The sequence below is a fragment of the Streptopelia decaocto genome (genome assembly GCF_964273445.1).
Source record: "Streptopelia decaocto genome assembly, chromosome: 11".
NCBI lineage: Eukaryota > Metazoa > Chordata > Aves > Columbiformes > Columbidae > Streptopelia > Streptopelia decaocto.
The window spans coordinates 12453833-12478493 of NC_138666.1; the positions used below are offsets into that span (position 1 = coordinate 12453833).

The window sequence follows — 24661 nt, forward strand, 5'->3', positions numbered from 1 at the left end:
CCATTTAGCTTTGAGGGTGAAGGTAACATGTCATGAAGATTAACTACAGGCTACTGTGACTGTTGTCATCCTTGTGTATTATTTGAGGCTTTAGCCTTGGTAAAATACAACAGCTGAGAACTAACCTGTCAGCGTTGAAAACTGAGCAAGTTTAAAAGCTGCTGAGAGGGAGGGAGGGACGGAGGGAGGGAAAAAAGAAATTGTATGGCAAGAGCACACTTGAACTGCCTCCATTGGTAAAAGTATCAAGGGCTCTTCTGTTTGAGTTTTAGGTTTGTAAACATGTCCCAACCAGGCAGAGAGAGGGTACCAAAAGGAAGCAGTACCATGTACTCCATATCCAACTCAGTAAAACAATTTAAACTGTTAAGAAAATCTTATGGTTTTATTGTGTAATGTAGCATTGAAACATCTGAACAAATCAATATCTGGGCTGTACAGGCTGCTGTTCTTTCATTTCTTTGGGTTATAGAGCATCTTGTCAGTACATAAACAACAACCTTTTGCATTATAAATTCTTTCCGAGGCATGCTGGTACAACACAAATTTCTCTTGTCAAATGCAGCTAAGAAGTCAAACTTCCAAACATCATGCACAAGAACTCATCTAGTGACAATGTAAACTCAGCAGAAGGGCAGGTCTCAGGTCTTGCTCGCTCACGCTCTTCAGGGTTGCAGGTTTGTGTATGATATTTGGAATGTTCCGTGAGTGTGAATAATACCAGTAAGAGAAAAACAAAAAAAAAGAAAATGAAAAAAAAAAATCCAACCAAAAAAGCATGGGTGCCTCGGGATTGCCAGCTCAGCCAAAGTTGTGCAGTGCTAGCCTGAACATGTCATTGGTGCAAACCCAGGCATCGTTGATGTTCTTTAATAGAAACATCTGGTGGAATCCCATGATAGGGTCTTCATCAGCCTGTAGAAAGAGAGGAGAAAAAAAAATTTTGAGAAATATATTCTGAAACTCATAAGACAACTTAAAAGCTGACATTAACAGCGGTGTCACATGCTGTGAGATGCCTGGTACCTCAGGAGACACAAATACAACCAGAGGTTCTGTTCCAAGGTGCTTTGCAGACAAAAGCCTGGGGCCCGAGGACACAGAAATCCTGCAATGGCATCTGAAGTTGGGGTTTTCTGCAAGACTTGCAGATATCCCATTCCAGCAGCTTCACAACACAGGTAAGAGCGTGCCTGCCTCAGTGCCAAACCAAAACTTTATTTGGGCCTTGACCAGGAATCAACTACAAACGGAAGTGTTTTAAAGTTATTTTTAGCTGCTGTACTTTGGATTGATGACCAAAGGCAGTTCCTGTAGAGTCACGATCAACAGTATTGCCCAGATCATCTAGGGAATGACCGAGGCTTTTGACAGCTCTCCCAGAGCAGGTCCAGCTGCCCAGGGACATAGCACTTGCCACTTCCAATGCCCAGGAACAGCTCAGAGGGAGTGAAGTATCTGCAAGAGCTGCGATGAGATGTTCTAAGCACAGCGATCTCTGCAGCAGGGCGTCAACTGCTGCCTTTGACAATTCATCTAGGCAGCTTATAGTGATATAATAAATATAGTGCAGACACTATAAAAGTAGAAAATAGCATTAGAGGGAGACTAGTTCTCCCACCTAATGTTTACTGGTCTCCTCAGAGACATCAGGCAGGAATTAAAGGCTCAAAACAACAGAAATTATTCCCAAATCAGCTGGAAATCACACAATAGGATTTAATCTGAACAGTGCACATGAGACAGACTGTCGAAATGCTGAATGTTTACTCTCAATGCTTTGCTTCTGTCCACCATGAAAAGCAAGTGAAAAGGTTGAAAAGCAGCAAAGCAGACCACAAAATAAGCAAACAAACAAAAAAATCTTTACTTAAAAAAGTAATATTCATATGAGTGATAAAATGATGTGAAAGGACATCAGTTATCATAAACCAGCAAGTCTGCCAGAGCACTGGTAGGATCAAGCGCGTGTAAATGCAGAACTCAAATCTAAAACCACTGCAGGGTTTTCAAAGTGACAAATGCCCAGGAAATAAGGAGGTGTAGATGAAGTGTAGTTTCAGTAAGCATATGCTAATCCGTGAAGGAAAACCAAAAAGGGCCATAGATTAGCTATTGCCCCTCAGCAAAGCGATACTGAAATTGAAATCATGACGTACAATTTTATTTTTTTTTTCTTAACCAGCCCAAAGCCCAAAAGCTATCAAGGCAAGCACAGTGTTAGCAGTTATTAGGAAAGGAACAGGTAACCAAAATCTATAAATAAGTAACTGCATAAATGCACAGATAGCACTCACATGTCAAACCCTGCATGCATTTCTTATTGTTTTAAAAAAATAAATGACACAATAAGAAAAGACCAGAGAAGGACAAGAAAGATGATCCAGCTACAAGACAGTTTCCTACTCAAGAAAGTAAACTGAATATGACTCTCTAGCTTACCAAACCATGATCAGGGTGGGGAGGACAGGCAAGATATCAAATTACTATAAAACCATGAAGGAAAAAGTGACTGAGGAAGCTACTACAACCAGAAATTAGGATGGCAACAAGGCCAGAAGTACAAGCAAGTCAAGTGTTCAGTAGATGGATGAAAGAAAAATCCTCAGGCAAGAAAAGTGCCAATAAAGTCACTGTTCAACAGGCTGATGAACTGGGCAGCTTTTATTCACATTGATCTATGCTTCCTTTTGCATTAGGCAGAGGGTCCGCAACAATCAGCACAGTGTGAACACAAGCAATTATGCTGGATTAGACCAGCCAGCTATTTAGTTCATTAGCACAAATGATAGCAGTTGTGCCAATTATTTCAGGGCAAGTATTATTATTAGATCTGCCCAGAAAAGATACTTGCTTATCCATCCTGGAGAGGTGACCTGTGCACCAAAATCCACAGGTTTATGCCTTTTGTAGCTTTTCCTAGATATCTAATATAACACATCCTCATATAGTCTCCCTAATGCTTGATAGTTGGTAGGTTCATGGACATGAAGGAATTTTAAAAAACCTCAGTAGCATCAGGGCACTGTACTTTAAATTCTGACATATGGCTTTATAAAGCACCTTTCTAGTGGCTTAGTTTAAACCAGCCAGGCAGAATCATTTCAGCTTGAACCGCTTCTAATTAACACGATTAATAAGCATTTGGTATACTCTCAGTTGCTCTATGGTCTCCACTTCTTAGGTCACTGAGACATCTATTACAAGATGCAAAAGGAACTTTCACACGAAATTTGAGTGTGTCATTACTGACATGAATACATTTTGAAAATACGCCTCTGGAAAAAGACATACCACCACCAGGCTAGTTTTAGTGTAGGTTTCCTCGATTTCTGATAAGCCTAGTTACACTGCAGCTCTTGGTGCTTTGGCCTGAGGAGAATTTCTTCCTTTCTTACACAGTTCAGGACTAGACACATGAAAATTAAAAGAGAAGGGAATTCTTCTCCAAACACTTGCTGTTGTATGTATAGCAAATCTCCACAATGAAGTCATATCTTACTGCTTTATTTATTCCTTTCATGTTATGGCTTCATAGCACACAGGCAGTATACTTTCAAAACAAGAAAAATCCTAGACTATATTTAGGGTGAATGAAATAATCTATAGTCTGTTCCCAAAGTTCTGAATAGCTCCTATTAATATATAGCAAGACCAACAGGTGAGTGACTTGAGATGCTCTATAAGGCACAGACTAATCCTATCCCATTTTATTTTGGATCTTCATCACAGCTCACATAACCTCACTGAAAGTCTTCACCCTTACTTTCCATTCTAAATTCAGCTATGTCCAACTCAAAATTTGCATTCCAGATGTGAGCCCAGGCTTGAAACACGAGGGCTTTATTTTTCCTACAAAGCCTTCCTTTATGCAGAGCAAATTCTTTTGTGACATCTTTGAACTAAAATTAAAATGTCACAGAATCAGATTGGAAGGATCCTCTGCTTCCTTTGTGTCCAATCTGAACCTCTCAAGTTCTAGTTTGCAACCACAGTCCCTTGTTACACTGTCTGGCACCACTAAGAACAGTTTGCTTTCAGGTCGTTGGAAGTATTCAATGACTTTGTACCCCCATTTCAGGCAGATTGCCCTTAGCCGCCTCATCTCCCTGCTCTACAAGCTCTCCAACAATGGCAATTTTGGCTGCTTTTTGACCTTTGCTAGTTTTTCTACCTCCTTTCTGAGCCGGAGGCCCAAAACTGCAGAAAGTCGTCAGCTCACAGAGCCGGGGTTCACGCCAGAGCATTAGATGCAACATCACTTTGCAATCCAAGTTTGGCTACACAACTTTTCTCCTCTTGTCTGGTCAGAGATGACTTTACTTTTTCACCAGCACCCCACAGCAACTGTTGACTGAAATGCAGGCTTGCAGCTCTTCTCATCTCCGAGGAAAGGCTAATGACTTAAGATAGCAGGTTCTGTCAGATGTTAAGCCTCATTTAACAGGCTTTAATCAATGCTTTAAGCGTTCAGCATGCATTACAAAAACATCCAGTGATTTTAATTGCAAAATTCCTTTCCCTTTTAAGACTAGGAAACACGGCACAACAATTAGTTATTCCCAATTAATTCTGCAACAATGACTTCAAAATTCACACTCTGGGGGAGAGCCACAGATCTGCCATGTGGCTCTGAGAAGGTGCAAGCCACAGCCATGCTTCTGAGCCGAGCTCAAGGGAGAGAAGAGCGAGAAGAGAGAGCACTCCTTACTCAGCCAGGGCAGCGAGGACTGCGTGGAAGAGAGGTAAGGCAGAGGGTTAAACGTTGTGGAGGGCTAGCCTGAAGACTTCATTGGTGCACACCCAGGCACCTTCAAAATTTTTCAACAAAAAGGTTTGGTGGAAGCCTAGAACCTGGTCATCGTCTGCCTGAGCAGGACAGGAGAAATATGTTACTAGGTGAAGCACACTGAAGAATACTGGGTGACATTTTGGATGAACATTTGCAAAAGTAGCGTCACACCAAATGAGACTCACTCCTAAAAGGCTTAAGCTGATGCTTACTCTTCCTAGATGAAACAAGCATGCACCCAGACAATCAATAGCAATAATAATAAAAAGATACCAGAATTGGAATAAGTGGAGGCACGTTTATATGTTTATTGTACCTCTACAAAAGGCTAAAAAAATTACTATCTATCCCAACAGCCATTAAAGAGGATCTTTCATATGTTTGCTTGAAAATAACCTTTTAAATGAAAGCGAGTACTGTACTGTTTCTGCCAGCACGTTAGATCCTCACTAGTTGCCGTTTATCCTACTTAGATGCTCTATTACTCTCCAACAACTTCTCCAAGAAGCTGTTTTGTTCAGTCCTCTTGGTGCAGATGATTATTCTGCTGCAAAACATGTTGCTTTTTTTTTTAATTTACAGTTCATATTGGTATTAGCATGCTGGGCTGTAGAGTGGAGCAGCACAGAGGCAGATACACAACATGACATGTTCACAGGGCTGCAACAATTTCAACTGACCCCAGTTAAATCCCCAGCAGGGGAGGCAAAAGGCTCAGAACAACCCACACCTGCAGATTTACTTGAGGCATAATAATCTGGTAAAGGAAAACCAGAGGCTGACAGTAATAGTCCTTGGCCCCATTATTTCTTCAGAACTATTTCTTGTATGGTTAAGAGGAGAGCTCAGGCTTTGTGACAATTCAGTAGTTCACCCCACAGTATATGCAGGAAGAGTGGAAGGTTTTTCCTGCCATTTTTTTCCCTCCCTAAAAATCAAACAAGATCAAAATATAATGGTTTAAGGAAGAAATACAAGATGTACCCAGCTCACTTAAGAATGAGTTTCCACTGAATCTTGGGGACTAGCAATGCAAGCAACTAAAGCCTCAGAAAATTCATTTAAATATCATGCCAAGAATGACTTCTTGGGGCATTCTACAGGTATTTTGCCATTATTATTTTCTTGGATTACTCTATCAAAAGCATTATGCATGCTCCATTACATAAAACAACGCAAGTTTTGAAAAACTGCAGAGGACTTAAAAGCATATGCACTAATTATACTGGGCTTTGACGAATTCGGCTCACAGTCTCACGAAAAAAGAAAACTGAACAGCAAGCAGGAAGCACAGCTCTTCCCTTCCAACCCCACTACTGATGGTGTGAAAGAGCCATTCCTTGTGTAAATTTCTCTACGGTTTTTCTCAAGACCAACAGATGTGAGCTGTGCAGAACACCCACACAATTAAGAAGGCAGCCTTTAAATAACGCTCAGTGTGCAGCTCCCGATTTGTGTGTTGAAGTGTGTCCCATTTAACCGCAGCTATAGACAACCCACTTGTTAAGGTGCACAAACAGAACCCAGTTGTCCTCAGTTACTGTGCTGTATCGAGAACAGCACTGAAATGCATTAAAATGGTTGTCAACACATATGCATTAGCATAATGAAGAAATATTCTCTATATATGACAACCAGGTTCACATACTGGCAGGTTCACATTTGTGTCACGCTACAGACCGTTAGTGATCATTTCATTTGTCTACCTATATAAGTATCACACAAGACAGAAGCCAGAAGTTCTAAGTTGACTTTGACTTTCTGGACACTTCCTCAGTGCAGAACAGCATACCCAGCCATTTTTAAAGCTAGGATTGGAGACACATACATGTGAAAAGCAGAAAAAATGTTGCTTCTCCTCCTAAAAATTCACAAATAAATTATATTTGGTCATGACAACAGGCACACTTTAATTGAGTATGTTCTTTCCAAGTACCTAGATGCACTATTACGTGATCCCTGATTATTCTGAATAATTTTAGCTTGCTGAAATTATTCAGAGGAACAAAACAGTAAATACTACTCCAAGCCGTGGTATTTGTGGAAAGCTCTTGGACTGCATCTACAACCTTAATGACCATACTAAAGGATGAGAAAACTCAAAGGCCTTACAGAATCTTTAAGAACTTGGTATCTTGCCACAGGATCCAACACAATCAGTGTTGCAAGCTGTGATGTATTTAATGTAATAACCTTAAAAACATGACCGTGCAAAACCAGGTGCAGATGTGACTGGCCCAAGATATGGAGTCAAAATGTCTCGGTGACATCATTGAGTTTTGCGCACACCCAAGAGTAAGACGGATGAGATCAGCATGTCTGACTTCATACCTGTCCTGCAATTCAGTGCTTTCTGGGGCCACATGAGGCTGTTTTTCCTCAGAGTGTGTGCAGGCAGGATTGAGCAATAAGAACGCTGGAGTCCAACCGGCAGCTGGAAGCAGGAGCAACTTTATTCAGAGCCAAAGCCACCTGTGTTAGGCTTCAAAGTGGATGCAATACACTGGGAACCGCTCAACTGCCCAGCCCAAAATGATTAAGGAGAGTAGCTAAGCAAGCAGATTCAAACTTTCAGGCCTGTGTTTGCTTAGTTAACAGTACAGCCAGTGAAGTTTGAATGTTTTGATGCCAGAGGTGCCATTCAGAGTTAACAGGAAAAGGAAACCTAAATAGCTGTTTTAAAAGAAACTGGGTTCAGGTTAACTCTAAAAATTGGATGGCTTTAGAGTTCTGATGTGACAGCAAGGTTGGGCCAAACCCTGCAAGACTAACTCTGACAATTTTAACTATTGCTATGTAATTTCACACTTTTAAAATAAACACTGCCCACTGTGAGCAAGTTGCACCTACAGCTGACTTTACATACAGGATGTTTTTTTACAGATTCCAGGACAACTTCTTTCAGTAATAAGTAGTCTCATTAATTTACAAGTCTGTAGCACATTTCCTCAAAAGAACAGGAGCCTGGCTAAGTTTACACAGCTCAGTAGTATAACTTAAACAGCAATGTAATCACACTTCAGCCTGAAAAATAACCAATTTCTTTATAAGAAGGAGCTGTTTCAACAGTGCTCAAAAGCTATATTACCATCGCCAAACCAGTTTTGTCTGGAGGTACTAGACTGCATTACCACCAAGCCTGTATTCTTGTGTCCTGTGTCAGCAAAGAAAAAGCACAGTCTTACTGAAGGGTTGTCAGCTAGCAAAAAGTCTGCTAACTCACAGCTCGATGCATATGTTACATCAAAGAGCACATTAAACCAGAAATGCTTATGTTGCCCAAGAACACTGTAGTGGTTCCTTGAAGTGCAACTGAGGAAGGGAAGTATTGATGCTTCTAGAGTCTATAGGATATTTGTATTCACAGTAAAGCCAGGGTACTTTGCTTGGCAGGAACATACAACTGTAAAATTACAGTTATTTTACCTAGTGCTAGTTATCTGAAGGGATGAGCAGTTTGAGTCTTGAAGAGTAGAAGGATGACATCCCAATGAAAGCTTACCAGTGTTCCTTCCCCACCCAAGAGAGCATTTTAATATTTAGAGATACTGGATAATTTAGAATCATGCAAAAATTTAAGACATAAGCATTTGTTAACCTGTAATGGAAGGAGTTTACCTTAAGCTGTCCCACTACCATACTGAGTATACAGCTGTCAGGTGTAGGTTGGTGGTCTTGTGCTGTGATGCTGTGTTGTATTTTTTGGAAAGGGAGGCTCTGCAATTAAAAGAAAGCAAAATAAGGAAATGCACAGTCATTGCATTATTTAACTTAACAAAAATTGAGCAAATCCAACATTACGAGTGTTAAGACTATTTTGGTAATACTGCGTGGAAAGTTGTTGCAACTCGACACTACTCAGGCTGGGTTGATCCTAACAGTTGTATTTTTCAAGCATCAAGACAAAGTGTCATCATGTACATTAAGCAGTACCTTTTCCAAGTCTAATTGCACTGCCCAAAGAGCTTCAATTCATCTACAAGCTGAAAGTTCATATGATGGAGGCACAAAGTTCCTCTGCGCTGAACAGAGAAAATTCCAAACTTTGTTAAAGTTGCTATGAATACAAAGGAAAGATGGTTGACCAAGAACAACCACTGATTTTTAGGATGGAGAGAAGCTACCTCAAAGTAAGGTTGTTTATAGACATCCATCTGTACTGGAGAGAAGCACTTCTTGATATGAAGAGTACAATACAAGCAACTAAAAAGTGAGAAGCCACACAACAACCAAGGCTTTTAGTGTCCTTTGACACTAAAATGCCTTGGCTTCCACTATCAAAACTGTGAAATCCTTGAAGTCAGGTAAGAGAAATTCCACAAGAACGAAGTCAAGTGGCTTAAAAACCTAGCAACAAAGCTACATGTCCCAGCTTCCTCCTTGGTCCAGGACATTTGAAGAACTACAGGATTATCTCAAATATTCAGCATAAATCAGTCTGCCTTCTGATTAGGACAGGCACTCTACTTAAAACAACTCCTAAGTCCAGCACCAGTTAAGAAAAAAGGAACAAGTGTCAACTCTTACTCTGTCACACGGTCCAGGTACCCCAGTGCTGGCAAAACGATGTCTTTACAACCTCACGCTACTGTCTTAGCGTCATCTGACAGAGCAGGTTGAAAAGGTGCCACGGCGTTGCTGATACACAGCAGAGAACTTGCTGTAAAAGAAAATCCTGCCTCTTGGTGCTTACACTGATTAATCAGCCAGGCACTGAAGAACATAAGACAGCAGAAATGCAAAAGAATTCCAGTGTCAAACTTTCAGTGATCTGCTCAACTAAGGAGCTCCAGAAGTACAGAGCAGATGAGGACATTAAATGGAAACAGCAAAGAGAGCCCAAGTAGCTCAGTGCTGACAGTGGTAGGCTGAAAGATGTCACAGTCATGGTAAGTCGATACAGCCCCATAACAAGCAATGGCAGTGGAAGATTTCCTCCTTACTTTAAGCAGATGGACACAAGTCAGAGAAACTCCCAAAGCAAAGCCTTCACTCACCAAGCAAGACTGTGCAGCAGGCACAAGAATCCAGAAAATCCAACCTGGACCACAGACAGGGCAGGTAAAGATGAGCAACTCTGTGGTGGGAAAAGGGCCAATCTGCACTGGGCCAAGTCCAAAGCAGCAGTCAGAGACACCCAACCAGCTAAGCATTTGCTTGGCCATGGTATCTAAATGGCTGCTAGCCCAGAGGTCTAAAGAACACTGAGTACACAAACAAGCAACTCTGGAGCTTGAGTATCTCATCTAGAAGTGAGCAGTTGCAAGCTGTGCTATTCTGAGGTGTGTGGCCTTCTCTAAGGCAATGCAGGCACCTAAAACAGATCCAAGAACAAACCTCTGCCCTCACAGTAAAGATTGTCCTGGATGAAAGCAGCAATTCCAAAGCACAGGAGCAGCACCTGTACAACAGGACAAGCCCCCAGGTTACAAACATTTTTCTTCTCAATGTGTATTAAAAATGGTATATCAGACAGCTATACCACGCTCTGAGCAGAATGTCTGAGGACTTGAAGGATGTATCTTGCAAGAGAAACAAACCTTCTAGTCTCATAGCTTACAAGCGCACCTTGTTTTGTAACAGAAGCACAGACTGACTCAGAAAGATAAAACTTCTCCAGGTTTAACTAAATGGACATGATGGGAAAGTTTTAGTCTCTATACAGTAAGAAATGCTTTCCTCTCACTTGATAAAGCAGGAACGCTGGTTTCAAAGTCCTGAACCGTAACTGCCCATAACTGAACAGCTGACAAATGCTGCACTGAGGATAAGTCAGGTTCTCCACCATAGAACTTATTTGCAGTTTATGTATCAGAAAATAAATTGTTCCTTGCTGTAACATGTTGAGCCTCTTATCACAGCCAGATCTGAAGAAAGTATTTGCTATTGCTACTTCCTTGGCACGCTTTCATACAACAAAAACCCAGCTTTCATTCCTTTAGATCATGGGGTCAGCTTATGAGCTATACTTTCAAAAAAATAAATCTATAATGCCATATGCAATTGCAGTGACAAAATGACCTCGCAAACTAACAAAGTCAATTAACATTCCACCACTAGAGCCACCAATGGAACACAGAACTAAACCACAGGTAGCATTTTCTGACCAAAAGTTGGAAGCACAAGTCCCATGTTCGAGAGTTTTAAACTGCTGAAGTCAAAATCAATTTTTCAGAAGCAATTAATTTATAGTCTTCAGAACTATTTCCCAAAACATTTGATAAGATTACAGACTTACAGAGAGTTTTTCAACAATAGCTGCTTTGCCCTGGAACTGCTGTCCTTCCCACGTAAGGCATGATGCATCAATCTGAGGGGAAAAGAAAAAAATTCATCAGCCTGCTTAGGTAACCCTTAAGCACTCCTGGTAGAAGACTTCATTTACTTGGCATATATCATTACAATCCAGCTTTTTGGAAACTATCTCAAAGAGAAATGGAAAGAAACCACAAAGAGCCACTGAAAAAGCGTTAAATAATCAACTAGAAATTAAGTAGATTAAATTTCGTTATCATCATTCTACCAGCAAAAAAGTTCCTGCCTTTGGATCAAAGTTAGCTTTCAAAAGAAAATCTAAAGGACACACACACAAAAAAATTCTACGGACATAAACCCAAGCATGTAAACAGACAAAAATATAAGAAGAAATCTGACAAGATGAGTTGCACCACCAGTTTGTTTTTACCTCTCGGGTATGGATTTGAATACCCTACTCACACCCAAAGAAGCAGAATGTGCCTCTACGGTTTTCTAACAGACTGTCCCAGTGTGACATGACGTGATCCAGGTGCTTCAGCCTACAAGCTCTTCCAGTATATGAGGGACGGGGCTCTGAGGGTGCTGTGTCGGGTCAACAGCAACAGGCAGCAAGAAACTTTCTGTTCTTCTTAAGAGACTGTTTAAAACAGCCACAAAATCCTATTGTTGACATAGCTCTGCCTTCTGAAATCCAATTTTAAACCTTGGCAAACAGACAAATTTAAATTGGTTTCCACTGAGCTCAGTCTGCCCTCCCATGTGGTAGCCCGAGTTCTTGTGCACCCTGTCACAGATTGCTATTAATTCCACTCTTTTAAGTATCCCCAAGAACATGATTCTGGCTCTTCCTCATCCAATATTCAACTGTCCCTGAAGCTCCAAACATCTCAGCAGAAAATGAGATGCCAAAGAGCTCTATTTGTCTGCTCTCTGCTAGATTGTCCAGGACCTGCTTTTGACCCACACCATATCAAAAAGCCAGTTCTTTCAGCCACACAAGCTGTGCTGAACCTGCACAGTAGTCACAATTGCTCTAAAAAAAAGCTTCTGGTCCTCCATGTATCATCACAAGGTACTATACAGCAGGAGTCAGGACAAAGAAGGGGACCAGGGGCAACAGCACAAAGCATTTTAGGGTCACCAATGTGACCAAAAGCAATATGGTGAAGAGGCCCTGAATAGATCCTCCTCTTGAGTTCAGACATGCCCCTTTTAGGAGTAAATGGACTTAGAAGGAGTAAATGGACTTAGACTGTGTAATCTAAATTACACAGCAAGCCATCTGGCTGACACCACCTGCACCTTACATGACATCAACGCCTGATGCTCATCACTTGAGAAGCAAGGTGACAGTACCAGGGAATGGGGCCATCCTCTCAAGCATTCCAATTACAGCCTTCAAGCATGGAAAGCCACAAAAGCAGACAGGACCCAGAACCTGCCTTACTGAACCCACTTCAGCAATCAGCACATGGTGGTGCAGGGCCCTCCTGATGTTTCAAAGAGCAACAGAGGACATATATCAAGTTGGTGAGGAAACATGCTGTTCCTGAAACACACTGCAACTTCACACTGTACCTAATTAGTGTTCACCTGACTCTCTGCCATGGGTTATCTCCATAGCCACATGCTGCATCAATCTGGGAGCAACTGCTTCAAGAACAAAAAGCATCCCCTCCTCTATCCCAAAAGCCCTACAGATGAGAAGGCAGCATAAAAATAATATTTCATTATAAGTAGCCACACACCCAAAGCAGAGAAGAGAAGTGGCTACAGCATTTTCCTGCAAAACAAGTCTCTGACTTAGTGCTCCAACTCCCATAACTCAAGCAATTCACAGCAAAAGTGACTGGCCCAGATCCCCACCCGAAATGGGTGACAAAAGCTCAAGTGACTTGGATGACACCACTAAAGGAGAAAACTGAACCTTACGGTGGAAGCATCAATACAGGGATGCAAAACAAATCCCAGAGCTCCCTGCTGTGTTCCTGCATACTATAAAATTCATTTGCTCGCCCAGGATCTCAGAAGGCAAAAGGCTCATCAGTGCATTACTGCGGAACCTCCTCTAATTTAGACAATTTGTGGCCCTGGTGCATTTTAGTCACACAAAACAGGGTCCCATCCTCCATAGTCCAGGAATTCCACAAAAACAACACACATCAGTGACCTGCAGAGCAGCTCTCCCAACTACATCTGCATAGGTATCTCCACTGAATAATAAAAGGCAAAAAGACCCAAAGGGTGTAAAAAAGCTCAGCAGTTTGTTGTGTGGAAGGCTACATTTCTAGGAATTTAAATTAGCCTGTACTTATCACCAGTTTTCTGAATGTATTTAGCTAATAACATGGACAGAAACTGCTAAGCGCCGTCATATTTAGAGCTGTAGATTGAACGCAGGCTACTTGGGGTTGTTTTTTGCTTTATAGGCTCTCTGCACACAGCTTCTTGGCCAAAATAAGGCAATCTAGCAGACAGCAAACATACCACAATCCAAAGAGCAAATGCTATCAGTGCAGGTGGATACTACTGAGGTGTAAAGAGGGGTGTCTGATGATGTTCATGCAACAGTTTCAATGCTCAAGAGCTTGGAGAAGGTTCATACAATTCATCCAGCAGTTTAAAACAGGTCAGAAAAACAGGATATGCTACTGGAAGACTTGCAGGACTTGAGCGTCTTGCTGAAACATCTCAGTCACCCAGCAACATTCCGCACTACCAGTAATCAGCTCCATACACAGAGCACTTTGCATGTTCTGGAGGAGTCTTTCCTCAAAGGTAACAGCTGTGATTCTATGTTCCTTGGGTTTGATAGTTATAGTCTTAAATTTTGGAAACCAAATCTATTTTGCCCCAAATAAGGGCCAAAAATAAAAATCCAGTTTTTGAAGAAATTTAAACTTAAATTACGTTCCTTTAATAAAGTCTAAATGTTTAAACTGGATTCAAAATTTTGTATCTATTTTAATATTCTGAGGACTAATACAGCATGAGATCCAAGAAACATCTGCAAGAACTCTAATCACAGAGTAGGACTTAAATCACATCCTACTTCATGATGGATCCAAGCAAATCCACACCTGTAAATCAATGGCAAACTAAGGCTTTTTTACAAATAATTTAATCACAGCATCATCACCAGCCCACTCCACTCCAAGTCCCTGTCTACAGCCATCTGGGGCTTTCATGACACTGACTGCCTATAGATAAGGCATATAAAGCTCAAAATAGAAATGAACTGTAAAAGAAATGCAATAAATAGAAGTTGAGTAAGTGTGATTGCACTGACTGATATTCTGGATTCAGGATAAAAGCCACTGTCCCACCCTGCATGTTCCTGCACATCAAAATAGGGAAACCTAGACAGACAACAGGAGAGAGCCCCAGCCCCCTTTTTGTACATACTTACATATATTGCTCCTAACTGAGTCCTGTCCGCATCAAAAATCTGGTAGTAATGTTGTACAAAGCTGGACCCAATCTGCTCCCAGATAGGCTTGTCTCCCATTCTGAATCCTCACCTAAAGCTGTAAACAAACAAAAATCATCAGAAAGGACATTCACATAAATAAGCATAGCACTTGGCTTGTCTATTAAGCACCAATAAACACAGATCCTCTCAGCTGGCCAGAAATTTTCTTTGAAAGAAACAGGGACAAATCTCATCACTGTATCCCAGGCTTCTGTGAAAAAGAAATCTTGGATACCAAATGGTTTCATTTCTTATTATAGTATTTGCCGATTTCTAGAGCTATTTCAGTGGGAGGTCACAACTCACATGCAAAAGTGGAGAACAAGAAGAAAAACGAATAAACACTAGCATCCTATATTCACATATTTTAAAAATGACACCATCTGAAAAAGTTGGCTAGCACTTGCTATTTTGACTTGATCTCATTTACTGTAAACAACTGACGTGTTAATATGGATTGTCTGCAAGCAGCTTATACCAACTGATTTACCTGTCCAGCTCTTCTGGTATTTCACCATCCACAAGCCATTTTAAGGAAGACTGTCCTTCCAATGGTACACAACAGGAATTAACTCACTAGCTCTTTGCTTAACACAAGCTTACTTTTTAAGACTCCTTTGTCACTATGGCTGAAATATATTCAACGTTTATCTTTGAGCCTGTAGTAATTTCAAGATGCAAACCACAATTTTTCACAGTAGTGTGAATCTACAGTTCCCAGTGAATGTACTGGAACCTCAGTGGCATCACACACTCTGAATATGAGTCCCTCTATTTTAGAGGGATTAAACACCCAGCATGTGCAGCAATCCAGCCAAATCCAGCCTAGAAACTATCACACACCATCAGTACAGACAACTGCTTTACCATCCCACTAATTTTTTCAAGAAAGCAAATTCATTTTTTCTTTATCCTGGTATCTCCCTAAATGACTGAAGGATCGTGCTAGAAGTCAAAACACAATGATGCTGCTGCACTAAAAACCCACTACATTACATTTTAAGAGTTCACTTTAAGCAAGCTAAGTTACACTTGTCACATATCAAGATCTGCCAGCCATAGTCCCTTTTTGCAATCCCCCACCAGGACCCCTTGACATACAGATCTGTATTTCACTGTGAGTCTGAAGAACACCTAAGGTGTGAAAATTCTGTTTCAGTACACAGGACATGACAGTTATTTTGGCTTCCTTTGGTTGTGAATTACTCACACACTTGTTTGTCAAATTCCTAAGAGAAGCAAAAAACATAAGACCTCCAGATCCAGTGTTCCCAGGCCCAGCTTTCTATCAGACAAGAAAGCTCTTCTTGTGTTTTAGGCCTTTGCCTGGTTGAGATTTACTCATACAAATAGGAACTGAAATGCGTTCAAACCCTAGGCCAAAAGTTTTTAGGTTACACAAATTCGGCCAGACTTACAGAAAAGGAAATATCTTCTATTAGACCAATGGTATAACAGGAGGCAGCACACAAGTTTTTGGGGTGGTAAATTCAACTGCCAAAGTAAAACACAAACCAAGAACAACTGCCAGAGCTTAGATACCTAGACTACTTGAGGGAGAAAATGGTTGGTATCTGCAGAGCAGAAAAGGTGACAGCACAGAGCTGGCAAGGTGGTTCTCCCTGCTGAGAAAGGGATGTTTTATAGCCTGTGAAGAAAGGTTAATCTGGAGGAGCTTTGGTTGTGACTGCACCACAAAAGCATGACACAGACTGCACGGTTTTTAACATCCAACTGATGCTGGCTGCATGAGAGTTCTCAAGTATGTCTCAGAAAATTATTTTATTCAAGGATGAGGTAAAAAATGAACTTAATATAGAAACATACATATCCTATTTTTAAACATCCTTATTTCAGTATCAGCCACCTAGGCAATATGGTCAAACTCAGTAAACTTGCACACTAACATAGACTACAAATTCAAAGACTTGTTGCCACATAATTAATATCTGAGCTTCTCCAAAGAGACCTATGATCTGGCATCAGTCACCATCACATGTGCTCCACAAATACTTGCAATACATGACTCAGTCTGAAGAAGTTTTACCCAGTGTGGTCACTCCTCTAGGAAAACAGATCACAAATCAAAAATCCATCCAAGTACAGCAGGCTTAAAAAACCAAAACAAACGCACACCCTGAACAACTCAAACCTACTTTTTTTTTTACATGAGAAAAAGTTGCTGAACACATTCTCCCTGAAAAGGTTTTCTTATTTTCCTTTTCTGATTTGTCGCCTTTTCATCCATGCTGGCATTTTCTGCCTGTAATCATAGATGTAAGAAGCTTAGAGATGTACCTAAAGAAAGAACAAGATGGGAATGATCTTCTGTGTCATCCAGCCCAGTCCCTTTCAATGAGATACAATCCACATAAGATTGTATCTACATATTAGGCTGATTTAATTACATAAATGTAATATAAAAGGCTCTTAAGATCTATTGCAAAACTAGGAAAAATGCACATGTTCTAATGTTCCCACACAACAGGACAACACTGATGTGCCTCAGAGACAGCCAGCCAAATCTACCCATGGTTCACTCAAAGTTTGGTTAGAGGTAAGAATATTCGGTTAGTATCAAGCCAGATAAAAGAAGTTTTGATAAGGTAGAAAGCACATAAGTTGTGGTACACCTGTCCTTTTAAGTGCACCTGCTGAAAGTCATCACTGCAGAAGTATGTTATTGGATATTCTACCTTAATCCCCCATGGCAAAGGAGAGTTTCCTTAAGCTAATTATAATTTTCTTTGTTACTTCAAACCAAACCTACCTCATCACATCCACTTAAGAACATCACAGCCCATTTGATTAACAGCAGCAAAGCTGAGCCACTAACTCAGAGCATAATACTTTCACTCACATTACTCAATTTCTTGGAATCTGCTTACATTACAGAATTTATTCCCCCCTCAAGTACCATCTAGCAGCCAGTGCTCACACTGAAGTCCAATACAGAGCACAAAAGCTGCAGCTGCCAGCAGCTCCCTCTTCAACAGGTATATGCTGACACTGCAGAAATGGGATCACTGCTCCACAGGGGAGTTTTCCTCAGCGACATCTAAATCAAATTTTCCAATACCTTTGCCAAGCTGCACACTGACACATCCTCAAGGGTAAACTCTTGCACTCTACACATCTCTCATCACGCTTCCTACAAATGTCATCCTACAAGGTACCACGGTGTCCCCAGTATCTTCATCCCTCTGCCTGGCGCTGTCACTGCTGCACAAAGCCTTGGAAACACAGCAACCCTGAACACATAGCAAAGCTCCCATGTCCATCATCCCGCAGCACAGGCGAGGGAATCCACATCCTCAACCATGCAGAACTTCCAGTTCCCCACGACACCAGGCTTTCCTACACAGACCGCCCCACATCAGCCGGACTTCCCCAGGGCCCCACAATCCTGACAGCCCAGCCTGCATGGTCCAGCCTGCCCAGTGCTTCTGTTGCTGCTTGACCTTGCCAAAATGTCCAAGGCTGCGCTATACCCAAAAACTTCTCATCCTCCTTTCCCCACAGGCTCTTCCAGCTTGTTGCGTCCTGTACCACCAGTCACGCAGGCTCAGGAGGGAGACAACTGTCTGAATTAAACTCCCCCTCATCTACTTTGACATATGACAGATGGAACCAATATGATGTGAAGCTGCACAGCCCAAACAGTAGGAACACCAAGGAGAGAGAAAAAAGTATGAGATCGAGGAGGACTGGAAGAGAAAGAGCTCTCACATAGACCACAAGAGACCTTGAATTAGACCAGGGTCACACTGGCCTCAGGCAATAGATTTACTGTCCACAAAAAATCCAGAAATGCAGGATCTTTCCCATCACCTGTCACAGCTTAGATGTTCCAATCTACACTCATCCCTCTTCCTTCTCTGCCTTAACTCCGGGGATGAGAGACCAGCACGAACACACCAAGATGGCCCATAACTCCTATGGGGAACACAGGCCTTAAAAGACCCATTTCTGCAAAAGGTCTGGATGAAAACTCTTCCCGCTCCTTCCTTTAACAAACCACAAAACCACCTGGACACGGTTCTGTCAGTGTATTGAAGCACAAAGTCCATCCTTCTGCTCAAGCAGCAGCATCACTGGAGCTACTCAGAGGTGTAATTTGAGGAAATGTCAGCATTTTACTTGACAAAAATAGAAAAAGTCACCTGTCAAACATCAAAGAAATCACTTTTCCTCAAACATGTAAGCACATTCGGAGCAGGTAGGCTATTGTCACATCTCAGCACTATGGACAAAGACCAAATAACATTTCCACCAACAGCTGCATTTACTACATTATCAGACCTGGACATATGTAAGCTGCCCGCTATCAATTTAAAAAATTAAGCCTTTTTGAACTGAAGCATGGCAGACCCACACTTCTCTACAAATCCTACATTTTCTGAAAATGTCAACAAAAACTCATATGAACAACAGTAGAGTTTAATGTAAATTGCTAAAGAAAATGAAGGTGGTCTCCCAGGGACTGCAACATTTGAAAAGCAAGCTGCCTTCAAAGAATCAATGAACAACTATCACAGGCAAATAATCTTGGTAAAGACTTTCTGATCTGCAGAACACCAAGAAAGAAAACACTGAACTTAAAGAGGAAAAATCTCAAACTAATATATTCTAATGTGCTAGCAGAGAAAAAAAAAAACAAAACAAAAAAACAAAACACCATTTATTGTCTAGTTATGAATACGCTTATTCCATAAGTAACCAGAGCATAAATAAATCAAGTTTCCTGGATATTAAAGCTGGCCCTACGCAACACTGCACCAAAGTTAAACTCTCTTAAGACCGAATTCAAGCTTGTTTTCTGGAAGATTTGAAAATCAGTGTAACAATGGAGCTACAATGCTCTGATTAAATCAGTGCTGTTGGTCCAGGGGCACATGTGAATCCATGGCAAACACAATTTAGACCATCAGTTGCTGCACCCTTCACTTCTGATTAACAAGAGCAAATAAGGACAATGAAAGACATCTCAGTTTTTTCAGTTCCTATTGTTCATACAGTTTCTACCATGCATTTATTTTCAATCACTCAGATTAAAAAGAGTGAAGAGTCTTTAGACTGCAGTAAAAAAAGTAAAACAAACAGGTTTTTAACTATTTTTCCTTCAACGTCTTTTCTGTTTTTCCTGTGCACACTTTCTAGGAACACAATGGAACTGGCATCATAGGACCAGTTAATCTTCTCTCAAACAGATCATCTCATCACCTACACCAAGAATCGCTCGATAACAGATCATCTCCCTTTAGCAGAAGAAACTATGCAAATTATCATAGAATCACAGAACAATTCAGGTTGCAAGGGACTTCGTCCAGCTCAAAGCAGGGTCAGCCAGACCAGATTAGGTTGCCGCCACCTTTACCCACTTTGATTCCCAAAAGCTCTGATGCTGGACACTCCATAACCTCTGTGGGTAACCTGCTCCAATCCTTGACTGTCCCCACGCTGAGGGCAGCTCTCCCACCTCCAACCACAATCCTCTCTGTTCCAATTTATGCCCCTTGTCTCCTGTCCTCTCACCAAGTGCCCCTGTGAAAAGCCTGGCTCCATTTTCCTGATCACAGTCTGACAGATACTGCAGGTCAGGATTAAGCCCCGCTCAAGCCCCCTCTAGGCTAAACAAGCCCAGGCCAGGCTGAATGCACATTAACACAGCGATGATGAAATACTGGAACTTACTCAGGGACATAATACATCATCAGTCATTTATCTTAAACACACTGTACCTCTTCCTGTGAAATTCTAAACCAGTGGTCAACCTTTCTCCATTCAAAAACCTACAAAATTTCCAGTTGAGGAGCAATTTCTCGCATTCAGAGACTGAAAGAAGCGCTTCTCTTGAGTAGTGGTGCTATCATCTCCACAGTAGCTGACTGATCCGTGGAGGTTAACAATCTGGAAATTACTGCTCCAGGACAATCAGAAATTATTGATTTCAACACAGACCTCCACCTAGTAATTGCTATGGGCTGTGCTGTGCAAGAAATTACATTATTCTAAATACGCTTTCAGATCTAAAAATAATTAAGTCTAGATATGTGAACTGTGGAAGGATGGAAAGGGAGAAAGGGGAAGAGTGACGACAAGGCACAGTGTGTTTCTTTCTGAAAAGTATGGAATATAAATTGACTTTCCCCTTCTCAGTCTTTTTATCCCTCTCCTCCAATTTCATTAAAACAAATTAATGCAGGAATTATGCCAACCTGAAGTATGTTTTTCTGGTTATTGATGTCAGCAAGTACACGGCCACTGGTAAAAATCCATGGGAAGGACTCTGAAAAAGCTGCCACTGTGCCTACAGCTTGATGTTCATCCTGTCTGCAACCTGATAACCCAAAAGAGTCACAGAGAGTCACCCAAGATGATTTTCAAATATATAGACATATAGTATATTACATATAATTTGCTATGAAGACAATGTTTTGTTGTTAAGCAACAGTGATAATGCTACACATTTGCCATTTCTTCCACAGTATTCTTGCTGCAATCCAAAGAGCGAATTTGAGTTTACAAGGCTGAAGCCACTTGTCTCTTCCCCAGGATGAACCCAAAAATGCCCAGTTTTAAAGTAACAGATGAGGCAATGGGGTGCAAGAAGGGAGAAAACTGCTGAGCCATATTCTTCTTTACCTTGTAGACACAGTAACAGAACATTCAATCTCCAAGAAATAGCAGGATATAAGATATTTATATCTATCCTTCTCTACCATGACAGCTGTTTCAGGTTAAGAGAAAATTAGGAACTGATTTTTAAGTTAAAGAAGCAAAGATGTCATACTACAGTTATAACCCTTTTTTTTTCCTCTACCAAATCATTACTTAAAAATTAAACAGGTTTGTTCATGAGCTCAGCAGCAAAATAATACTCAGTGTTAATTTTTATTCTAAATAGAACTTCTATCAAATACTGCAATTTAATCCTTGCAATTTTTCTTGTGGTCCCAACTGAAGTTCGCCACATTTGAAAACAATCACTGCTTTAGGTTTGCTTAAAGCAGCCAGCTGTGAAATAACAGCCGTAAATGAGATAGCACTGAGGCACCCCTAAAAACGTAACCCTAGGCACCTTGGTGCAGCACTAAATGCAAGAGGACCGAGATAACGTTGCTATTTTGTGTTATATTACCCCATGATTTTACGTTTAGCCACACCATCCTCTATTATTGGCTGGCAACATTCAAAATAGGTAAAATTCTCTACAATGTGCTTTATGAGCTGGAAGCTTTTTACATGTGTAAGTAAGGCTTGTTACACATTACTTTCATACAATTGGTATCGGGTCTTTGGTTGAGCTACAAATTTCCAAAATACGCCTAAAAAAAGGGTCACCAAAATATTTGCTATGGTATCTACCTCACTATCTTACACTTCCAAAATTGCACATTTTCTCTCCTGTTTTGCTTCTTTCCCCCCGTAACACACAGTAGCCCCACTTCCATGGTATGTAGGCACACTAGTTGGTCATGCACAAATAAGAACATCAAAACTATCTGTTAAGCTACATATTTAGGAGTTTTAAAACACTTGAAAGAAATAATGCTTACAAATGTTACTAGCTACCAGTATATATTGCAATCCTTACATGAAATGTACTTCACACCACCAATAACTTGACAATCCTGTTTTTAATGACAGAGACAAAACAAATCCCAGCAGAGAGAACTGCAGAAAGGTGTTACTTGCATTTTTCTAAAGAACAGAACAAACACAGATGTTAATGCAAATATATTTCAAAACATCTACTGAATAACCTGCAATCTTTTAGGCAGGAATATGAAATAATAATTAGGACCCTAGTGGGATAACAGTCAAATAGTCCAAAAGTGAGATAAAATGTCATTCCACATTCAACTAGATGATGTGTTTCACTGATAACAATACTATATACAGTAATGTCTCTGGTCTACGTGGAGATCTGTGAAATGCCTTTTTTTTCTTGGTGCTGCTAAAAGAAAACTTGCTGTCACCACACACAAACACAGGAAGCATTGCTTGAACACAATTCCTCTCAGAAAAAAAGAGAAATCAAAAAAATATAACTTGAGAAGGCAGCTAATTAAACAATCAGATTTAACTTTCAAGTAACAGATCTGTAAGCGGTTCCTACTCCAGCATTTACCTGGGCTTTGTTCCAGTTTGACTGCAATGTGATGCGTGTGCCTCAAATCCAACTCTAAAATGCACCTTTACACTGGAAGTGAGGGACTTCAAATGAGAATGAACAGCTGAAGAATCACAGCCTGACTCAGACAGGCAGTTCTTTGAATTCCAAGAACAGCATCTTTGGGATTTAGTACCTTCAGAAAGCTATCTGCTATTAACAAAATGCAACTGTAAATTGCTACTGTAAATTTCTGCAGGTTTTTATTGGTTTTAAAGCTAAAAAGTGACAACAGCTATAGAGGTGGAAGGAAAAAAAAAACCCGCCTCTTGTAGAATCACATTGGACACTGGTAACTCAATGGAAATACCAGGCGCCTGCAGATCACCCAGCACGAGCACTTTTACTAGTTTTACCCCAAGGAACGCACACCTTTCATTTTCTACGTGACAAAGTGATTGAACCACACCGGATTAACTCCGGTCCTCGCACAACCCGCTGGTGGGACAATAACACAGCACGAACACCAAGAACAGCCCAGGCACACTCACCTACACCTCCACAACGCACAAACCACCGCCCGGCAGCTCCGAGGCTCCGTCCCCTCCACCTGCCGTCCCGACCTTCGCACCGCGCGGCAGAAGCGGCGGTCGCACCGGGCCCGGTGCCGCCAAGTCCCGGTGCCTCAGCCCGCCGGGCCGGCAAAGCCTCGAGCACGGCGGAGCGGGGACGGTCCTCCTGGGAGGGGCCAGGAACGCCGGTGCCCGGAGCAGCGCTCGCCGCCCCGTTAGCGCCGGGGACCCGCCGGAGGGAGGGATCAGCTCCCTCAGCCGGCGGAGCTGGGCCGGGGACCCTCCGCCCGCTCAGCCCACCAACCCGCCCGCGCACACGCAGGGCCCCGCCCGGCCCCCCCCCCCGCCCAGCCCCGGGCAAAGCCGGCGGCGGCTCGGCTCCCTCAGCCGGTAAGCGTGGGCGCCAGGCCCCGGCCACCGCCCCTCGGGGACCGCGCTGCCGGCACTTCAAAGACGGGGAAGGTCAGGGTGGCTCCAGCCGCCGGCTCCCGCCCAGCCCGGCCCGCGGCTGCCGGCAGCGCCCCGCGGCGGGGCCAAGGCCGGACCACGGGGCTGCGGAGCGGGGCGGCGCCATGTGCCGGCCCGCGGGCGGCCGGGCCCACTCCCGCTGCCCCGCCGGGGACCCGCCGCCGCCCCGCCCCCCGCACTCACCCCACGGCTCCCACTATGGCGGCGGCGGCAGCACCGTGCGCGGCGCGAACCCACTCAGCCTCTCTCGCCCGCGCTCCCCGCCCCGCCTCGCCCCGCCCCGGCGGCCCCGCCCCGCGGCACGCCGGGACAGCGAGTCCCGCTGGCCGCCGGAGCCGCACTGGGAGGGCGCGAAGGACTACAACTCCCGAAGTGCCCCGCGCCGCCGCCCGCCGTGGCTCATTTGAATGAAGGGGAGCGGACCGCGCATCGCTGGCCCCGCAGGCGGTGCCCCGGAGCACTGTGGGATAGTGGCGGAGCGCGAAAGGGCGGAGGAGGGGACAGAGCTCGCCGTCTGGCTCCGCGGGACTCTCCCGCCTCAGGGCCGCTGCCCGGTGCTCTCCGCTAGGGCACTCCCTGCCAAACCCCGCTGGCCTGCCTGTCTAGGGGCCGCTTAAGCCGACCCCGGGAGGGAGGCTCCCCCGGGCCCTGTCACCCCCTCGGGAGGGCAGTCATGGCTCTGGTGCCTGAGGGGAAGCTCAGCCCGCCCTGGACCCATGTCACCTGCTCTGGCAACGACTTATTCCCGAGCCGTAACAGTGCAGGATTTCACCCCGAAGTGAGGTGAAAAGTGTTCATGAAGGCCGGCCAGGCCCACCCTCAGAGCGCTGCCAGCCCTGGGCAGGGAGCTTGGCAACCAGCTGCAGCCAGAACTGCAGAGCCTGACATTCACTTTACCTCCCCTAGCACGAGCTATACAGTGATTTTATTTATTTATTTACTAAATGAATTGCTCAGCTTGCTTGCACTGAAAGAAGTTCACA

At 42.9% G+C, this 24661-nt stretch overlaps 1 protein-coding gene across 4 annotated transcripts; it reads right to left on the reverse strand.

Moving 5' to 3' along the window:
* Window positions 1–364: 364 nt before the first annotated feature.
* Window positions 365–23994, reverse strand: NUTF2 (nuclear transport factor 2). Of its 4 annotated transcripts, none has more exons than XM_082062456.1 (6): window positions 23862–23879; window positions 20741–20862; window positions 14460–14577; window positions 11031–11102; window positions 8411–8509; window positions 365–915 (listed from the first exon to the last, which is right to left on the reverse strand). In XM_082062456.1, the coding sequence occupies exons 3-6, from the start codon at window positions 14556–14558 to the stop codon at window positions 802–804; spliced, it is 384 nt and encodes a 127-aa protein (XP_081918582.1). In that variant the 5' UTR covers window positions 14559–14577; window positions 20741–20862; window positions 23862–23879; the 3' UTR covers window positions 365–801. The 4 variants fall into 4 exon arrangements, with proteins under 4 accessions (XP_081918582.1, XP_081918581.1, XP_081918580.1 ...); XM_082062455.1 differs by lacking the exon at window positions 23862–23879 and adding an exon at window positions 22120–22137; XM_082062454.1 differs by lacking the exon at window positions 20741–20862 and having other exon boundaries at window positions 23862–23994.
* Between the last annotated feature and the right edge of the window lie 667 nt (window positions 23995–24661).